The following is a 22,040-nucleotide window of genomic DNA, read 5'->3' on the forward strand; positions in this document are numbered from 1 at the left end:
GTGCACCTCACAAAATCCTGCTATTTTTGCGCTATCTCGGTTGTGCTGGAAGCAATCTTTTGCTTTTTTACTACCCAAGCAAATTTTACATGATTCTTTTCTGGACTGGTAGGTTTTTATTTTTTTAAAATAAGTGAGTGAATATGTATAATTAATGGTCATTATATAGGAAAATACAGTGGGGAGAGAGTATTAAATAATCACTTTAGTGATTCATACCTGAGTTAGTATCACAAAATTAACTCGGCATCTAAAATGTGCCCATACCATGTTATATCCAATTGGGCCACACACGTATGATTCTGCCCACGGCATCGGGACAATTAGTGAGAATGGACAATGACTGCGCACAATGAGATAGTGGCGTTATTCGCAAGTCACAAGAGACATCTGAAATATCCTGATGAGACTGTGGTCACATGTTGAGATTTGTAGCAAATTAAATCTACAATGGCCACAAAAATGTCAGTGTACATGGACAGTCAACCTCCACTTAGAGAAACATGAAGTCAGACGCAGGGAGAGAAGGAAATGATACAACTAACAAGGTCCTGTTTTTTTGTTTATGCTGTAACCTCAGAGTCACATGATGTCTGTTGTCCAATGAGGAAGTGTTTAATGACCTAAAATTGTTCCACAATGGTCATCAGCTGATAATCCTTTCCGAGTGAATAAAGTTATATTTTGTTATGTTGTCATTGTGGTGACTGTGTAATAATTCAGTCTATGTGTAAATTGCACACAGTATAGACAGTAACAGTTACATACTGCATATCTATGGACTAGTCTAGGCTGATTAATGTTGTGTATAATATACAGGTCCACTATTAAGCAAACCTTTTACAAACCTTCTGCCAGGAACACAGCCCACGTGGGGCTAATAATAGAGACTTCCTTTACAATAGTGACATTTAGTGAAACAATCTCAGCTGTTAGTCACTTACTTTTCGGCTTAAGCGATCAATGATAATCTGGTTGGATAAATAAGTTAGCTCCAGCAGAGATAAGCACAGGGTAACATCACTCACATTGACCTGTGGAAAAACAGGAAAGAGTTTATCTGATTGGTTAGGAAAACGGTCTTTCCATCATGACATCCACTCTCTATAAAGATTCTCTCATAGTCTCTGATAGAGAGGTCCGGTACAGTGACAGGAGCCGTATCTGGTTAGTTAGGAGGGTGACCTCTCTCTTAGTCTCCGGTACAGTGACAGGAGCCTTATCTGGTTGGTTAGGAGGGTGGCCTCTCTCTCACAGTCTCCGGTACAGGGGCCCGGTACAGTGACAGGAGCCGTATCTGGTTGGTTAGGAGGGTGGCCTCTCTCTCACAGTCTCCGGTACAGGGGCCCGGTACAGGGGCCCGGTACAGTGACAGGAGCCTTATCTGGTTGGTTAGGAGGGTGGCCTCTCTCTCACAGTCTCCGGTACAGGGGCCCGGTACAGTGACAGGAGCCTTATCTGGTTGGTTAGGAGGGTGGCCTCTCTCTCACAGTCTCCGGTACAGGGGCCCGGTACAGTGACAGGAGCCGTATCTGGTTGGTTAGGAGGGTGACCTCTCTCTCACAGTCTCCGGTACAGGGGCCCGGTACAGTGACAGGAGCCGTATCTGGTTGGTTAGGAGGGTGGCCTCTCTCTCACAGTCTCCGGTACAGGGGCCCGGTACAGGGGCCCGGTACAGTGACAGGAGCCTTATCTGGTTGGTTAGGAGGGTGACCTCTCTCTCACAGTCTCCGGTACAGGGGCCCGGTACAGTGACAGGAGCCGTATCTGGTTGGTTAGGAGGGTGACCTCTCTCTCACAGTCTCCGGTACAGGGGCCCGGTACAGTGACAGGAGCCTTATCTGGTTGGTTAGGAGGGTGGCCTTTCTCGCATAGCCTCCGGTACAGGGGCCCGGTACAGGGGCCCGGTACAGTGACAGGAGCCTTATCTGGTTGGTTAGGAGGGTGGCCTCTCTCTCACAGTCTCCGGTACAGGGGCCCGGTACAGGGGCCCGGTACAGTGACAGGAGCCGTATCTGGTTGGTTAGGAGGGTGGCCTCTCTCTCACAGTCTCCGGTACAGGGGCCCGGTACAGTGACAGGAGCCTTATCTGGTTGGTTAGGAGGGTGGCCTTTCTCGCATAGCCTCCGGTACAGGGGCCCGGTACAGGGGCCCGGTACAGTGACAGGAGCCTTATCTGGTTGGTTAGGAGGGTGGCCTCTCTCTCACAGTCTCCGGTACAGGGGCCCGGTACAGGGGCCCGGTACAGTGACAGGAGCCTTATCTGGTTGGTTAGGAGGGTGGCCTCTCTCTCACAGTCTCCGGTACAGGGGCCCGGTACAGTGACAGGAGCCTTATCTGGTTGGTTAGGAGGGTGGCCTCTCTCTCACAGTCTCCGGTACAGGGGCCCGGTACAGTGACAGGAGCCTTATCTGGTTGGTTAGGAGGGTGGCCTCTCTCTCACAGTCTCCGGTACAGGGGCCCGGTACAGTGACAGGAGCCTTATCTGGCTGGTTAGGAGGGTGGCCTCTCTCTCACAGTCTCCAGTACAGGGGCCCAGTACAGGGGCCCGGTACAGTGACAGGAGCCGTATCTGGCTGGTTAGGAGGGTGGCCTCTCTCTCACAGTCTCCGGTACAGGGGCCCAGTACAGGGGCCCGGTACAGTGACAGGAGCCGTATATGGTTGGTTAGGAGGGTGGCCTCTCTCTCACAGTCTCCGGTACAGGGGCCCAGTACAGGGGCCCGGTACAGTGACAGGAGCCGTATCTGGTTGGTTAGGAGGGTGGCCTCTCTCTCACAGTCTCCGGTACAGGGGCCCGGTACAGTGACAGGAGCCTTATCTGGTTGGTTAGGAGGGTGGCCTCTCTCTCACAGTCTCCAGTACAGGGGCCCGGTACAGGGGCCCGGTACAGTGACAGGAGCCGTATCTGGTTGGTTAGGAGGGTGGCCTCTCTCTCACAGTCTCCGGTACAGGGGCCCGGTACAGTGACAGGAGCCTTATCTGGTTGGTTAGGAGGGTGGCCTCTCTCTCACAGTCTCCAGTACAGGGGCCCGGTACAGGGGCCCGGTACAGTGACAGGAGCCGTATCTGGTTGGTTAGGAGGGTGACCTCTCTCTCATAGTCTCCGGTACAGGGGCCCGGTACAGGGGCCCAGTACAGTGACAGGAGCCTTATCTGGTTGGTTAGGAGGGTGGCCTCTCTCTCATAGTCTCCAGTACAGGGGCCCGGTACAGTGACAGGAGCCTTATCTGGTTGGTCAGGAGGGTGGCCTCTCTCTCACAGTCTCCGGTACAGGGGCCCGGTACAGGGGCCCGGTACAGTGACAGGAGCCGTATCTGGTTGGTCAGGAGGGTGGCCTCTCTCTCACAGTCTCCGGTACAGTGACAGGTCTTGTATTTGAGGAGAATGAATGTCTCATATTCAAGACCCCCCCCCCCCCCCCCCTCCATTGTCATTGTTTTTTTTATCGGTCATTTATTTATAGTCCCTTCCTGTGCCTGGCGAGTGCTCCTCCTGTCCGTGACAAGCAACGTTTTACTGATGTTCCTGCCCCTTTCCTGTTCCAAACACTCATTTTCCAATCCTGGAAATCTATAATAAAATCAGTTGTGTTCTCACCGGATCTGCGTGTTCACACTTAGAAACTTGGACTGTTATGGACTCCTCCTCAGTCAGGGTAACAATGTAGGAGGCTTCTTTAAACAAGGCGAGATAGCGTCCATCAAACGTAACAAAACTCAGGTCTGAGAAGATAGAGCAGCGACCTGGAACCATAAATAACCAGATATTCAGATTATTAACATCTAAGTGACAGAGTGCCAGCTACTAATTACATGAGAAAAATGGCCTTTATTTCTACCACTAACTGAGCAGAATAAGCTTAGAATGGAACATGGAAAAGACTGGGCCACACAGCTCTATGTTATATCCATTATTCACCCCCATATCCTGATACATTTCCTGATAAAGAGCCGTATAGATCTCCAGGAGAATCAGCAATGACTGCCAAGTGTACGCCCCAAATAACAGAGAAAGAAAACACCATTCAAAGAAAATAAAAGTCAAACTTTTAATACTGAGCAACATAAAAATAAATCACTCCTGTACTAGAGATATTACCCAGAATGATGTGCGTGTTAGGCCAAATGCTGCTTAGAACCCTGTGATGTTTATCATGAACAGTGATCAAAATGTAGTCTGTTACTTATAACACATTATATAGAGTAAGACGTGTTCAGCCAATCCAGAGGTCTAAATCCCCTACACAGCTGGACATACACACAAAGATAACAATGATACATTAATATCAGTGACAAACCACATTGTGCATCCACCACCAGTGCTGGCGGTAGGTTTAATAAATGGAGCAAGGAATAGATTTTTATTTCCATATTACTTTGTAATACCTATATAATGTGACATAACAGACTCAGGAACTGCCGGTCTCTATGCAGGGACCAAGGATCTTGAAATAAACATTTATTTGCCTTTCATTCATGTAGAATAAACACACAAATAGAATTCTCTCTGCTCCTGTGTTCTTCTGAGACATTCATGGTAATACTTACAAGCGCACTCCCACTTTGGGCAGCATCGGTCACCGTTTATCTGGACAGCGAATCCCAGGAGACCACAGCTGGGCTGAGTTACATTGTAGGGACAATGCTGGGATTTATTCACCTGGATTAACTGGCCATCCACACAGATGTGCTTAATGCACTCATTCTCAGCGTATGGCTGCAAGAGAAGACAAATATGTCAGCTCAGCTGTGTATATAACCTAACTTCCTTGTCTTGTGTCCACCATAACCTAATATCCCTGTCCCGTGTCCACCATAACCTAATACCCCTGTCCCGTGTCCACCATAACCCAATATCCCTGTCCCGTGTCCACCATAACCCAATATCCCTGTCCCGTGTCCACCATAACCTAATATCCCTGTCCCGTGTCCACCATAACCCAATATCCCTGTCCCGTGTCCACCATAACCTAATACCCCTGTCTTGTGTCCACCATAACCTAATATCCCTGTCCGTGTCCACCATAACCTAATACCCCTGTCCCGTGTCCACCATAACCTAATACCCCTGTCCCGTGTCCACCATAACCTAATACCCCTGTCCGTGTCCACCATAACCTAATATCCCTGTCCCGTGTCCACCATAACCTAATACCCCTGTCCCGTGTCCACCATAACCCAATATCCCTGTCTTGTGTCCACCATAACCTAATATCCCTGTCCCGTGTCCACCATAACCCAATATCCCTGTCCCGTGTCCACCATAACCTAATACCCCTGTCCGTGTCCACCATAACCTAATATCCCTGTCCCGTGTCCACCATAACCCAATATCAATGTCTTGTGTCCACCATAACCCAATATCCCTGTCTTGTGTCCACCATAACCTAATACCCCTGTCCCGTGTCCACAATAACCTAATACCCCTGTCCGTGTCCACCATAACCTAATACCCCTGTCTTGTGTCCACCATAACCGAAAATCCCTTTCCCGTGTCCACCATACCTAATATCCCTGTCCGTGTCCAGCATAACGCAATATCCCTGTCCTGTGTCCAGCATAATCTAATATATCGCTCTTCTGTTTCCACCATAACTTACTATTCTTGTCTTCACCATATGATATATATTACATACTACCGTATGAGTTGAGTGTTCATATATGTGTCATGTATATTACATATTATTATAAAAGTCTGCAAAGCCCAGCATATGTTATAGATTACTATATGAATTAATTTAGTAGAATGTATATTAATATATTACTTACTGTACATATCTGGAGTGTTGCGTATTCTCTTGAAGGCAACATGGCTGACACGGTCATTCTCCTTGAGATGTCCCCAGGACTAGTCTGATCAGCAGGATAAAATGTCTCTTCCACAGGTCTTGATAATGTAATGCCTGTGGATGGACTGTGGGAAGATATTTGCTCGGTTGTGGATTGCAATCTGGGCTGCAGACTGGTGGTAAGAATATGAATAGGGGTAACTGGTACATGTACACGGTGTGTGAGAGGCACGGAAGTTACTGGCACTTTGTCAGTAGCATGTAATGTAATGGTTGTCAGTCGATGTGTCTGTGGTATAACTGTTTGTAAAGCTTCAGTAGTTGTGGAATAGTTTGTGGTTCTTACGGAGGTTGGGAAGGTTTCTAATGAGACCATTTTTCCCACTGTTTTCAGTTCCTGCGTGATTTCAGGAGTCGCCTCTGACCTGGCAGAAGTCTGGGACATGAGATGACCAAACGACGTAGTTACTGAGTGTGTGATAATTGAAGGATACATCGTAGTTGAAAGAGATGGCCATGGAGGTTTACCTGAAACAGTATCTCTTGTTATGGTTCCTGCCGAGGTCCGGGTCTCTTCAGTGACGGACCCAAGAGACGTCAATTCCTTTGCTGTTGGCTGAGCAGTGGCTAATGTTTCAGATATAGCCACTGATTGAGTGCCTGGTTGAGAAGCAGACATTAATTGACCTGTTGTTTTATAGGCCTCTGGTGTTGACAGAGCTCTCAATTCAGTTGTGCTTTTTTTGGACGTAAATAAGGTTTCTGTTTTTTCTGTAGGTTGTTTCCCTCCTGTGTCTGTGACTTTAGACGTTACATATGTACTGAATTGAAAAGAAAGCTTGGTGGGTTGACCAATTGGTGTAGACCTGGTGCTTATAACGGATGCTGCACTGGGAATTTGTGTTGTGCTAATTGTATCAGTTAACAAGGTCCTTCCTTCTGTAGCCAGAGACATGATTAACGGTGCTGTAGAAAAAGAAACAGCTGGAGATAATGAGGTAGAAAGAGTTGAATATGTTCGTTGACTAGTGGATGGCATAGTTTTGGAGATATCTGTAAAGGGATACTCAGAAGTTAGAACAGTCATAGAGATACTGGTTTCAAGAGATGGAGGCTGAGGTGTTGGTGAGAGAACAGACATCACTGTTACATTTTTAGTGGAAAGGGCTGTTGACGTCTTTATTAATGTTGTTTGTGTAACCTCCGTTTGAGATGTTCGTTGTGAAACACTCTCTGGGGAGTAAGCGTGTACAGGGGGGAGTGTTGTAGCATGTACAGAAACATCAGTGGGTAACAACGTCCTCCCAGTGTAGGGTATCGATTTTAATGAACCGGTCATATTTCCTAGGTCCTGGACGAATGTAGTAAACTCTGTTGTGTTTCTACCTTCTGTCCTGGGCCGTCTAGTCACTAGTTCAGTGGTTTTAGTAGCCTCTTGAGTGACACCCTTTGGTGATACATGTTCCGCTGCTGATGTAAGATTTGATGAAACCATTTTTGTGGTCAAATTTGTTTTTACTAGCTGAGAAGTTGACATTGGTGTGCCTACTTCTGAAGTTTGTAGTGTGGCTTCATCCTTCGTTACATGTGGTTTTGTGGCCAAATGACTTATATCTCCACTAGATGTGGATAGTGACACTTGTGCAGTTGTGTGTGGGGCAGTACCAGACGATGTACTCAGAGTCCATTTTGTTGGTTCAGACTTTGCTGTGAATGTGAACAATGAAGTTTGAGATGTTAAAATTGGTGCCGTGGAGGTGACATCTATCGCGGTTTTCAATGCAGAGGTTTCTGAGACTAAAGGAAATGATGGTTGTGTTGACTTTGTAAGATATTTACTTGTAATTGTATATGGTGTTGGCTGAAGAGGATACAGAGTAAATGTAGACAGGGTTGTTCCAGAAATATTGACAATTATTGGGAGTGTGGAAACTGTAGTGAGGTAGGTTGTGGCTAGTGGAATTGTGCCATTGGCCAGTGTAGTGTCCACAGAAGGTGGCCGAGATGTGGCTTCTGTGATGGTGCTTCTCTGAATCATGATACTGGACATTTCTGGTGCTAATATTGGTTTTGTAGTAGGCTCAATGGAGTACTGAGTAGGGGACACCTTTGTGACAAATTGTTTGACTGTGTCAGTTTTCAGGGTCACCATTTGTGTTGTGGATTGTGACGTGTACTCTGTGTGTTTAGTGGTCTCCACAGCACTACTAGTTGATGGTATTGATGTCACTTCTACCACTGGGCTAAAAAATAGTGAATAGATTGTAGGTGTGGCACTGGGTGTGATTTCTGGTGGGGTGTGTGACACAGCCAATGCTAGTTGTGAGAAGGTGTGGCCAGTACTTGTTGTACTCCTTCCTGTTATAGGATGGAAGAAACTCGTAGATGAAGTTTGAAACTTTCTATGTGACTCTGTGGTTGCTGGAACAGAACCAGTGCCTGGTGTGTACTTTGCTGAAACAGTTGTCACTTCTGTTTGTGCAGGTGATGTGGATGTTACACTTTCAGTAGTTAGGATCACAGTGACAGGCGGAGGAAATGCTGCCGCTGTTGTCCCATCAGCCAGGCCCGTTGTCAGGATGACTGTTGCTGCTGAAGATGGTCCTGCAGTTGCAGATGTAGACCTGGAGGAGACTGTTCCAGTTACCGGGAGTTGTGACGTTTCTAGGACTGTAACAGATGTTGTCTCAGGACCTGTAGGAGTTGGAACCACAGTTAATGTAGATAAGTGCAATGTTGTCCCTGATCCTTCTAGCAGAGTCTGGCTGCCGGTGATATTACTGGTTATAGTGGTAGCCGGTACTGGTTGTGTGTACACCATGTCAGTCATAGCGAGCATGGTGGTAGCAGGTTCCAGTGTAGTATACAGCGTAACAGCTGATTTAGGAGAGTATGTTGACGCATTCGCTGTCATAGGGACTCCAGATACTTTGTGTAACGTGACCTCTGGTTTAGTCACTGACAAAGGGGTAGCAGTAAAGCTGGGTGATGTGGTCACATTAAGACTGGTTGTTAATTTGTGATGCCCTGTTGTGGAAAGTACTGTTGTTAGCTCGATCGCAGGTTCAATACCTGTGGATAAAATATAAAATGTATGTAAATATCTATAAGATGCCACTGTGTCCATCAAAACAGTCATTCAATATAGCAGGATATATCACCATCAAAACCAATCTCTAGTGGGTGCTGTGTCAAACCAGAAGCTATTATGTGCAGAACTGGAATCTGCCGCACAATCTATATATTGTAGCCACAGGATCACAGGATTACTGACATTCTATCATTCTGTAAATTATATTTCACCTGCTTTCAAGTTCCTTATAAATTAAATGCTAAAACTACGGCGCAGCACTAACATATGGTATACATTATATACACAATGGAAGAGAGTACTCACATGTAGATAGTGTATGTTACAGTCAGAATTTGAGCTCACATGTAGATAATATATGTTACAGAAAAAAGAAAGTTCACATGTAGATAGTATATGATACAGTAAGAAGAGAGTACTCACATGTTGTGAGAGCTCACATGTAGATAGTATATGTTACAGTAAGAAGAGAGTACTCACATGTAGATAGTATATGTTACAGTCAGAAGAGAGTACTCACAATCTGGGAAGTACACACATTTCCTGGTAACTTCGTCCAATACCATGTCTGGGGGACACAGTGGGAAACAGCCTTCAACCCTGAAAGAGACAGGTGTAACATGGAGCAGTTCTATGGTCTCTCAGGATACACAGAAATGGACAGTAACCAGGAACTAGAATATATTACATAGGGCGGGATGTAGACCATAACACGGGATACAGAACATAGTACAAGCTATATACTGCAGCTCTCAGGGTCTGTAAAATTATAAAAATATTATATCATTTTATAGAATTACATTTACTCTGATTAGCAGATTGTTTTCTCTTTTATTTTCACACTTTTCCAGTGAAAATGTGGCAGAATTATTGCAAATTTCAACCATTTTGACACATTTCTGTCCAAAGAAGAATTGTATAATGGGAGAAGGACAGAAGGATAAAGCAATATGCCTGGGGAGTGTGACAAATCAGGGGCAAAGAAGATGAGGGATAGGAAACAGGACGGGAGGAGGGAGAGGAAAACAGGAATATAAATGGACAAGAGGTAAAAGTGGAGTCGAACGGTTTGGAACACAGATCGGACATGTTGGGGAAGGTGAATGGCATGATGGGTAATTGAGATAAAATGGATGGGATGACAGGAGGACAGGACTGCAGGTAAGAATGACATGAAATAAGAGGCAAATCTGGAAACAGAGCAAGCACAGATTCCATAACGTGTATCTGTCACTGAACAACAAGGACAGACATAATGCAAACTCTCCTATAGCTACAGGCAAATCCCCTCAAACACCTCATTATATACTGTAGGATTTCTATTACATAAAGGACAAGACATGAAATTCAAATTTATGGCTCCAAAAACAAACTGCATGAAGAGGATATAACGCTGCACCCAGGTGAGGTCGGGTGTCAGATAACTGGTGGCTTCTTGACTGACTGATCCTTGTACATCAGACGACTGATAAATCATACACCACATTATTATCGTCACTTATGTATATAGCACTAGCATAAGAAACAACATATAACATGAAATGAATCTATAAAAGCCTTGTTGTGTAATAAGAACCCAATAATGCAATTACAGCAATGTTTAGAGCCGCATATTGCTGTCCTTCACCGAGCCCTAGAAATCACAAGTCAGAGGTCACAGACAACAAGACAGTGAGAGCGACTATATGGACAGTGGGATTTAGGACCTTTGTACTCACTTAGGGACATTCTGACAGTGTTCCCCTTCTGGGTCTCTGCAGGTTCTGAAACAAGCACTTGCACAAGCATCATAGCGCCACTCACAGGTAGATCGCAGAATGACACGTGACTTGGCATCTAGAAGATAAAAGGTGAAATGCAGAACTGCAATGAGACAGAGCCCAAGACACAAGAGTGTAATATACAGAATATACAGGATATTCTGTGCTATAAGACAGGCGTAATCCATGTCTGACGTATGGTCTCATCCATTCTAATGATCAGAAAGTTAGCACTGTCAGACAATGTTACTAATTAGGAGTTTTCCAGGTGAGCTTTCCAGGACACATTTTGGGGTTTCCAGTTATATTATATATATAGGCAGCCCTCCAGCCTTCAAAGTGGCCACACAGAGGAAGAAGGGAGAGCACAGTGCACGTCCTCCTCCTCTGGGTATGACACATGACCTCTCGGCACTCCCACGTTCTGATAAGATCGGGGCAGCTAGCTGGGGGGCTACAGGTGAAGTCATAGCGGGCCACTGGCTGCCCACCACTGTGATAGATAATACTACTAATCACCATCATCATCACATATCGTTCACCAGCACTCCAGTTCCCACTAGAGTGATGGTGTCACAATGAGGGCAGTAGGAGAAGTGGCGGTATGACACGCCCTGTATACCTCCACCACTGTGTGTTTAATATATATATAAGTGGCAGTTCTCTATCACCTCCCCTGGATGGTGGTGGCACCCAAGCTAGAAGCCTGCATCTCAATGTTGATAGCTGATGTTTCTTTTGGAAGAAATGTTTCACCACCGGTTTGTCTGTTTGGCCCATGGCCAATGCTCATCTACTTGATGATCTGTGATTGGCCATACGTTCACAGAATAGCCTAGTCGTCGTGCCCAAATAGGTTAAAATGCATGGACATGTTAGAACATAAATCACATGATCCATTGTAAAAGTTAATCTGTATTTTATTCTATTTTTTCTTGATTTAATTTTAACCTCATTTGCATCTAAAAAAGAACAGTACATTTGACCCTCAATCAAATAATCCAAGTATAAAAACCTTTCTTAGATTATTAGATCAGAAGATTAAGATTAAAAATAAATCTGATAACCATCCTGACAACTAGAGAGCAGAGAGTGGCTTTAAAGTCGCTTATAAATTTTGATAGTGATACAACCTGTTGATGATGGAGGTGAAATTGTGAACCGAAATATTGATATGGAAATTTCAAACCAACTGACGGATGTAACAGTGTATAAAAAATAAATTATAATCCTACACAAATGATAAATACTAAGGTAGATAACCTCATAGATCAAGGGATACCAAGTGGCTGAATAGATGAAATAGTTGGAGAATGTTTATAGATGACCGAGCACTTCGGGTGTTCAGTTTTTAGAGTCCCAAAAATACATAAAACAATGGATGACCCTTCCTGGGCAGCCAATTATATCTGCAATTAATTCTATACTACAAACAATTTCACAGTATTTAGATGCATTTTTACAGATCTATGTTAAAGAGATCCCAAGCCTTTAAAGGATACACCAGTTTTACTTAAAAAAAAAGAAGCTATGAATTGATAGACATACCGGCAGAAGCCTGGCTAGTTACAATAGATGTGGCTTAATTATGTACCATTATACTACATGTAGCTGGTATGGAAGCAGTAAGAAAGATACTGACTGGTAGAAGAACAACTAACCCTCCAACTGAATTCTTATTAAATCTGTTGAAAATAGTTTTGGAATGTAATTTCAAATTTGTATATACTTATTATGCACAACTAGCAGGTACTGCCATGGGGTCTAACCTGGCACCAGCATATGCCAATCTGTATATATCACCATTTGAAAAAATCATATTTACCTATGTTTCAAAAATGCTATATTACAGGAGATATATAGATGATGTTTTTCTGACTGGATACAAAGGAGGAGTTTATTAGATGTATAAATGATATCAACATGTTAGATACACTGCTAAAATTTACATACAATGTGGTGTGGGGAAATGAGGTATTAATATCGCCTCATCCTGTCTGCACCTCGTTTGTCACAAACTGCGGACTATAAAAACATGTACTTTTTCTAGCCCTCTGGTTCCCCATATTTCTCAGTCCTATTTAGACTTGTATATATTCTAGTTAAAAGTAGTTAAAATGTCTGCCAGCATTGTTATCTTGCAGACTAGTCCATTGTTTCAGTCTAGGCAAAAGGATTATTGTCCACCAGTCCTGTATGAATGTACATCACACCAGGGGGTTTAGCTGTGATTTATGTTTTAACTACAGAGGACTGCATTGTGTATTTAAATGTAAATGTGTCTGGATTGTGATCTCTCCTGTTTTAACAAACTCTGCTGTATAGACACAGAACAATACCTGTCCCTAATTAAATCAGGAGTGACTCATCTGCTATCCCTTTGTCTGCATGTTTACCTGTGAAAAGGTAAACACAGAAAAGGAACAATCAGGCAGGTCCTGAAATTGCTGATGAGGTCATTTTTGGGCTTAAAAGGGAGCTCTAGAGGACAGCAAATTGGCATTCACTACTCAGTGATAGCTGAAGTCAGGCTGGCATTGAGATATAGATCTCTGCCCCTGACAGGAAAGGGACAATCGGTCCCTGGAGTACTGCCGTTGCCCTGATCTATCTCTCCAGGTCTTGAGGAGCTGTGTGTCCGTTGAAAGCGGAATGACAGTGACTCAAGGCCGCTAGCTTTGCTGGTAGCCTTAAAGGAGAAAGGAGGAGGATAAGCTTGGATTGATAGACAGCAGTCCCTGAAAGTGACAAGGATACTGGTGAGGTGTTTTCATTATACCATGTATGTCGTCTGTGCCAGACTGTAGTGTTATTTGTTGCAAGTTATTATTTAAATATGTTTATTGCTGTTTTGTGCTACCATTTTGTTAAATAAACTTATTTGTATTTGTATTATTTTGGATATTTGCCTGGGTGATTTTGAACCTTGGGTAGGGTACCGGGTAGGCCAGCTGTGCGGTGCAAAAGGTTACGTTAAACCCGGTATCTTCACATGTGGATAGACATACAAATCGATTTTATATTTTTTGGGATATCACGTTTGTTTCGAAAAAAATTACTTGCTGGAGCACAACACTTTATTGAAAACCATCTGATTGGAATACAATTTTAAATGCTATCAGCCCAAAGCATTGAAGGAGAGTCTACCTATTTCACAGTTCATACTTGTACTAAGAAGTAACACAAAGGTATATATAGCAGAAGAACAACTTTGATAAATAAGACTACATTTCCTCCGTAGGCAGGGCCGGATTAACCCGAGGTCTAACTGGGCTACAGCCCAGGGGTCTCGGGCATCCAGGGGGCCCTTGAAAATGCTCAGCAGCATTATTGCTTGGTGCGGGGGCGAGGGCGCCCCCGGCCCGATCAATGCTGCTGAGCCTGTCACTGCAGTCCTTCCCTGGCACTCAGTAATCTCCTTACTGAGGAGATCTCGTGAGAGTGAGAACTATTAGGATTAAAAAAGTCATAAAACAATACTGGTCAATTGTTGTCACAGACCCTTTACTGTAAAAAAAAAAAAAAGTAAAAAAACGCTATTAGTATCCCACCATAAGGGCTCAAACCTCAAAAAACTATTGATGAGACCAGAAATGAAGTCTACTGTAGAAAAAACAAATTGGTAGAGAGCCAGAAAGCCGAGATGCTACAGATGCACAAATTGCACGATGTGTAGAGGTATGAATATGAGAACATCATTCCCATATCCACGAATTGGAAGAACAATTAGAATTAAATACAGATTAACTTGTACAATGGATCATGTGATCTATCTTCCAACATATCCATGCAGTTTAACCTATGTGGGCATAACCACTAGGATATTCCGTGAATGTATGGCCAATCACAGATCATCAAGTAGATGAGCATTGGCCACGGGCCAAACATGCTAACCGTTGGCAAAACATTTCCTCCAAAAGAAACATCAATTGTCAACATTGAGATGCAGGCTTCTAGCTTGGGTGCCCCCACCATCCAGAGGAGGTGATAGAGAACTAATGTCAAGAAAGAAAGATTCTAGATGGATCCATCAATTGGACACTACAATGCCAAGAGGACTTAATGAAAAATAACCCTCTAACTATATTCTTGAGGGATTAAGAAGTTTAAATCCAGATCTACTATATTGTCTATTAACAACAAAAATTTGGCTATCTATGGTTATTAGATCTCCCTATAGGGTCCCATATTCACAGGTTTTGTTCAGTACAGATGACATGGTGAATTGTATAATGGATATGAGAAAATATAGTGTTATTTGCTGATAGTAACAATACTTGGGGTTGTGTAATACTATACAGCAATTTTTGAACTATAGAAATTAGAAACTATAATGACAAGTATTGGCTTCCATAATATTTATAAAGTGTAGGTACTATATTATATATTGCTGAAGAAATATGATAATACTATATACATTGCCAAATGCCACAAACTTACCTAATGGTCAGCTATTGGTGCTGGAAGTGCATTGTGACGCCCCCTATTGTGCGCTTCAGGGTGGAACACATATCAATGCTATACATGAGCCTCAATTAGATTATATCTTGGACTGGATATTCCTAATTAAATGTGCTTTATTGGGGAAACATGATATATAAATAATAGGCATTAAAAATGATAATATGGTTGGCTTAAGTACTAACCGGGAGGGTGTCAGCTCACTTCCTGTAATGCGTTCCACAGTGGAACGCATAACAATTCTGTATATAAAATCTAACTATACTAATTTTGGAAGTGATGTCTCCAACCAGATACATCTTATTGTTGGATGAAGATGATATTTCACCTGTTTGTCCCACTAACGAAATGTATAAATTGGAAATGCCTAACTAGACTTCCTGCTATGCATTCCAGAGTGGAGCGAATGATGGAATTAGAATTATGAACATGTATTAAAGAACTTATAGCTAAATGGTCGTGCAGGCAGAAATGGAGTCTGGAGAAGCTGATATGTTCATTGGTGGAGTAATGGGGGATGATATTTACTGTGTAGTGGTAGAATGTAACAATTAATATTAGTTTAAAAACAGAAGTCTGAAACCATGTGACCTTCATGTGCGTTTCAGAGTGGAACACACAAGGTGTGTAACACTGTGGGGTGCGGATGCGCTAGAACTGGTGATCCTTGGAGATAAACTACAGCTTACAACCTTTTGGCGCTATATATAGTCAGGTAATTATAATGCTGTCTTGTCTGCTGTTCTATGTAAATCTGCCTTGATAAAAGGTCTGGATGTGAGACAGAAACATCGACTACAATGTAAAGAAACTGGATTAAAAATAAAGAATAAGCTATTTGTTTTAAATGGTGAGTGCCCTCTCTACTCTATATTACATATAATGTAAGTGACTGGAATGTGATAGTGTTACAGTGAAGGCAGTAGTAGAAGTGGCGGTATGACATAGCCCCATATACCCCCCACTTCCACCACTGTATATATGATAACTAAAATTTGATTGGTTGCTATTGACAACATCTCCACTTTTCAAATCCGCCGGAAACTTGTAGCTTGATACAATTACCCCAGGTGTTGAATTTATGTTAAAAAAATGATTACGGTAAAAAGTACCGTTAAATATATGTATTCAAAAGAAAGTATATGTTGGCGCTATATAAATAAATGATGATTAAGTATATCCCCGCAGCTAGCTCATATAAGGATTTTTATCTCCCCTGTTTATAATGGTAACATAGCTCTAATCTATGGCACACAAAGGATTGCCTGAGAATCTTTTATTTAAAACAAGTTACTAATCAATAATTGCAGAACTAATAAACATAAAATAACACATTAAAACACGCTTCTATAAAACAACCACCAAGCAAGATGGCACAATAACACATTCTCTCCAGTGATGCATATTAGTACAAGTGACAATACAATACAACGTGTGAAAAACAGACAGATGTATTGAAATGCGTCACTAAAACACGGTATAGCTAAAAATGTCCATGAGAACAATTTAGCTATCCCCAAACATGCTGTACATGTAATAACACGTATGATCCGTGGGATATTACAGTAAATGCACTAACAGACCCCTGTATCTGTCACTCTAATTGGGTGAGAAGAGGATTAGTGCCTTGTCTGGATATGTAGAATACTGAGCGGAAGTTTCTACAGACACCCCCATAACAATTAGCACATGAACTCGTGCTGTCAGCCCCTCATTCTGATTATCAGTCACCTGTTCCCGGGGTCACTGCAAGACTAAAACAAATTCACAATGTAACTTTGATCAGTCTGGATATTTAATATGTCGCCTTAAACTGCCCAAGGGAAAAGTCCTGAGAGGGGGCAGATTAAACGGGAGTGCTGTGTCTTTAAGTCCTGTCACGGTACAGGATAGCTTCATATATAGATTTGTGAACGTTACAAGATGTTGTTTATTTTGGATTTAATTTTACTTCAGATTTTGGGGCCTATTTACTAAAATTATACCTATTGCAGTGATAATAAAAATACTTTTCCCTACGAATTATCACTAATTTATAGTCATGACAGCGAAGCGATACACAGTAATCGTTCCGAGAATGTGCGGACATGTGTGGAAACTGCAAGGTCGTCGTGTTCAGCTTCCAGTTTCATTTATATTTGTGTATACAGTAAAAGATTTGAAAACAAAACAAAAACACAATATTACAGTTCATTTTAGAGGACCAAGGCGTGCCACCCCCATGTGGTGATGTTTTTTTGAAAAAGTTTCATTTCTGGGAGGGCGCCCAGGCAGTGAGATATTTTAAGGAGTGCTGACCATCTGGCTATATATATATATATATACACACACACACACATATACATATATATATATATATATACACACACATACATATACATATATATATATATACACACACACAAGGTAACGCGTGCATGATACTCATCCATTCTAGTCAAATCAAGCTACTTAAGGTGTTAAAAAGGTTCTTGTCATGCATTTGGGCCATAGCCCAGGCCTCAACCACCAACCACTCCCCAATGTCACCCCCGGCAACCACCAACCACTCCCCACTGTCACCCCCGGCAACCACCAACCACTCCCCACTGTCACCCCCGGCAACCACCAACCACTCCCAGCTGTCACTTCTCCTTCAAGAAATATATATATATTTTTTTAAAATCTTTATAAACACTTTTAACAATTAACAAATTAAATTAACAAATTAAAAACATCTTAGTATACCAAATTTCAGCCCTTTCTGAATTTTTTTTCCACACACACTAAGAATTTAGTAGGTCAGTGTATAACTCCGCCCAGCAGGTGGCGCTGCAGCTTGGTTTTATTTTTTCCACACACAGACAGACTAACACACGCCACTAAGCATTTATATTATAGATCTTTGGCTTGAGTTGGTCAGCTTAACATGTAATGTAATATGTGAAACAAACATTCCCTGTTTAAAAAGATTTTATTCCATGGTTTCCTTCTATTAACTATATTTCAGGTTGATGATCATTATCAACATTTATTTATATAGCACCAGCAAATTCCATAGCGCTTTATAATTGGGGGACGAACACAGTAATAAAAAATACTGTGTAAAGCAAACAAAGAGGTAAGAGGGCCCTGCTCACAAGCTTACAATTTATAGGTCAATGGGAGTCGGATACACAAGGTTAAATCTACATATTGCATATTGGTCCAGCCAGATTGCAAAGGATAAAAAGTCATTAGCATTCTTTGTGATCCAGTCACAGAGCAATGCTGATCTGGGGTCAGAGGGTTGTTGTCTTGTGTGAATTGTGTAGAGGGTGGTAATAGGGTAACTTATGGAGGGAAAGAGAGTGGTTGAGGAAAATTATAAGCTTGCCTGAATAGGTGGGTTTTCAGAGAATGCTTGGAGGTTTGATGACAAGAGGAAAGTCTTATTGTGTGAGGAGGGAATTCCACCAAGTGGGTGCAGCACAAAAAAAGTCCTGTAACCGGGAATGGAAGGATGTGATGAGAGTGGAAGAGACGCAGATCTTATGCAGAATGGAGGTGTCGAGTTGGGAGATATTTTCAGACAACTGAGGAGATGTAAGTTGATGCAATTTTGTTGATGGTCTTGTATATGTGTAGAAAAATTTTATATTGGATTCTATAAAAAAAAAAAACAGACAACTAGTGTAGAGACTGACAAAGTGGTTCAGTAGAAGGGCGATTTGCAAGGAAAATCAGCCATTGCGTACAAAATACATCGTAGGGGTTTGAGTCTGTTTATGGGAAGACCAGTAAAGAGGGGATTGTAAAAGTCAATGCGGGAGAGAAGTGCATTAATTAAAGTTTTTGCAGTGACTTGTGTAAGATATGTGCGTATTCTGGAAATGTTATTTAGATGTATGTAAAATTATTTAGATATAGAGTCTATGTAGGGAATAAAGGATAGTTCTGAGTCAAGGATCACACCTAGGCAGCGAGCTTGTGAGTGGGATTTATGGTCATGATGTCAACAGTGATGGAAATGTCAGGCAGGTAACTTCTATTGGTGGGTGGGAATATTATTAACTCTGTTTTTGAGAGATTGAGTTTTAGTTGGCGAGAGGACATCCCAGATGAAATGGCAGAAAGACAGTCAGTAACGCGAGACAACACAGATGGTGAGAGATCAGGAGAGGATAGATAAATTTGTGCATCATCTGCATAGAGATGATACTGAACTCCAAAGGAGCTTATTCGTTTCCCTAGAGAAGTGGTGTAGATAGAGAACAGCAGAGGACCTAGCACTGAGCCTTGTGAGACTCCTACTGATAAAGGAAGTGGAGCAGAGGTAGATCCAGAGAAATGAACATTGAAAGAGCAATTAGATAGGTAGGATGAAAACCAGGATAGGACAGTGTCCTGAAGACCTAGGGATTGTAGCGTTTGTATGAGAAGAGAGTGGTCAACAGTGACAAATGCAGCAGAGAGATCCAGGAGAAATAGAAGAGAGTAATGGCCTTTACTTATGATGTTATCAGAACAAGCATTGTGATACTTAATAAATAGTCTTCTGCATTCAGAAGCCTTTGGTGGCTACAGTAGGTAATATTTAATGCCAGTGGGGTCAATACCGGCAGTAACTCCCTTAATATATAGGACAAAGCATATCGCCAGCATGTATACTAAATTTTAATATATAGGCAACTTAGTATATGCGGTACAAAAAAATGAGAAAAGTCAGGACACAGTTCGATTTATTTAACTAATTTGTTATTCTGAGAAGGAGCTGGGTGAGAGGTCCTGGGTCCATATTGTTATTACGAGAAGAAGCTGGGTGAGAGGTCCTGGGTCCATATTATTATTACGAGAAGAAGCTGGGTGAGAGATCCTGGGTCCATATTGTTATTACGAGAATAAGCTGGGTGAGAGATCCTAAGTCCATATTGTTATTAGGAGAAGGATCTGGGTGAGAGGTCCTGGGTCCATATTATTATTATGAGAAGAAGCTGGGTGAGAGATCCTGGGTCCATATTGTTATTACGAGAAGAAGCTGGGTGAGAGATCCTGGGTCCATATTATTATTACGAGAAGAAGCTGGGTGAGAGGTCCTGGGTCCATATTGTTATTACGAGAAGGAGCTGGGTGAGAGGTCCTGGGTCCATATTGTTATTACGAGAAGGAGCTGGGTGAGAGATCCTGGGTCCATATTGTTATTATGAGAAGAAGCTGGGTGAGAGATCCTGGGTCCATATTGTTATTACGAGAAGAAGCTGGGTGAGAGGTCCTGGGTCCATATTGTTATTACGAGAAGAAGCTGGGTGAGAGATCCTGGGTCCATATTGTTATTAGGAGAAGGATCTGGGTGAGAGGTCCTGGGTCCATATTATTATTATGAGAAGAAGCTGGGTGAGAGATCCTGGGTCCATATTGTTAGTACGAGGAGATGCTGGGTGAAAGGTCCTGGGTCCATATTGTTATTATGAGAAGAAGCTGGGTGAGAGATCCTGGGTCCATATTGTTATTATGAGAAGAAGCTGGGTGAGAGGTCCTGGGTCCATATTGCTATTACGAGAAGAAGCTGGGTGAGAGGTCCTGGGTCCATATTGTTATTATGAGAAGAAGCTGGGTGAGAGATCCTGGGTCCATATTGTTATTATGAGAAGAAGCTGGGTGAGAGGTCCTGGGTCCATATTGCTATTACGAGAAGAAGCTGGGTGAGAGGTCCTGGGTCCATATTGCTATTACGAGAAGAAGCTGGGTGAGGGGTCTCGGGTCTATATTGTTATTCGAGAAAAAGCCAGGTAATCGGGTTTTTGTTCTGACAATTGGAATAACTGTTTTGATGGAAGCACACATGGTGGTTTCACTTATAAATAAACAAAGATAAACGAGTATATTTTTTAAACATTTTATTATTTATAGCCATTTAAGAAGCAGAACTCCTTTCATATGTAATTGAATGCTTCTGGAAGAGATGCGATTTACTGGAATGTGAGGTTGGGGGTTTTCCTCTGCACAGAGTGTATTTCGGTTTCACCATGCAGGGAGGTCACCCTGAATTGCACCATAGTAAATTATCCCTTTGCACGTGGGCTTGTGAAGCGATATTTGATGTGCGTCAGAGAGCTGGTGACATTATTCCTTTCCAGGATTCGTGCCTCAGTCTCGTCATATATACTTTCTCCACTAACATGCAAAGTATTTCCAATAGTCAGCAAGAAACCCAATCTGTCCTTCCCTCTGCTCCTGGTGTAACTTTTCCATTAACTTAAACAAATGCTGCTATATTTTTAGAGCATGTAATCATCTGTATCAGCAAACTGCAAGTGCTGAAACAAACTGTGGGAAAGATTAGATTCCTGCACTTATGGAACTCTACAAGATGACACAATGGGAATTATTTGTTTACTGTTGGATGATAACGAGGGCCAGGGGCCAGCTATAATTATGGAGATCAGAACATTTTGTGGTTTAGTAGGAAAGTCAAGACTTGTTTTTTATGCAACATCCCCTAATTAGGCAATAGATTAAGCATTATTTTTTTTAGCTATCTTAGATAGAGTGTCAGCTCTTCAGGTTCTGGCACCAAAGCTGTATTTGAAGCCTGTGCCGCCCACGGACAGCGTCATTAATATAAAACACGGTGTTAGGTCTGTATGTGAAAGCTGTCATGTCTGGTACCAGACACAGAGGGACAAATCGCCCGCTCACTACCCTGGACATGTGCTCCATTCAGCAATAGGTTTAGAGTGTGGCTGAAGGTCAGAGGAATTGAATAACAAAATCCGTCATATTCGTGAGGTTGGAGTGTGCCGGAAGCAGCTGCAGCCACTGCCTCAAACTCCGCAAAATAAAGGCAGATTCATAGAGAGGCCATTTAATACTTCCTGAAGAATAGAACAGCTGGGTGTCATACTGCGCCGTGTGATCACCTGTTATATGTGTCTGGGCTGATGCTGGTCTGATATCACTTCCTTGTAGATCACAGAGGA

At 42.6% G+C, this 22,040-nt stretch overlaps 1 protein-coding gene across 1 annotated transcript in view; it reads right to left on the bottom strand.

Moving 5' to 3' along the window:
• The window catches only part of OTOG (otogelin), a 143,304-nt gene that overhangs the window by 40,846 nt on the left and 80,418 nt on the right, over nt 1–22,040 (bottom strand). Inside the window, exons 34-39 of the mRNA XM_075188506.1 lie at nt 10,600–10,717; nt 9,402–9,481; nt 5,771–8,862; nt 4,550–4,718; nt 3,600–3,745; nt 945–1,034 (exon numbers count right to left, since the gene is read on the bottom strand). Of these exons, the coding sequence (XP_075044607.1) occupies nt 945–1,034; nt 3,600–3,745; nt 4,550–4,718; nt 5,771–8,862; nt 9,402–9,481; nt 10,600–10,717 (3,695 nt within the window). The remainder of the gene's footprint in view (nt 1–944; nt 1,035–3,599; nt 3,746–4,549; nt 4,719–5,770; nt 8,863–9,401; nt 9,482–10,599; nt 10,718–22,040) is intronic.

This window comes from Mixophyes fleayi, chromosome 10 (assembly GCF_038048845.1).
Source record: "Mixophyes fleayi isolate aMixFle1 chromosome 10, aMixFle1.hap1, whole genome shotgun sequence".
In the NCBI taxonomy this organism is placed as follows: domain Eukaryota; kingdom Metazoa; phylum Chordata; class Amphibia; order Anura; family Limnodynastidae; genus Mixophyes; species Mixophyes fleayi.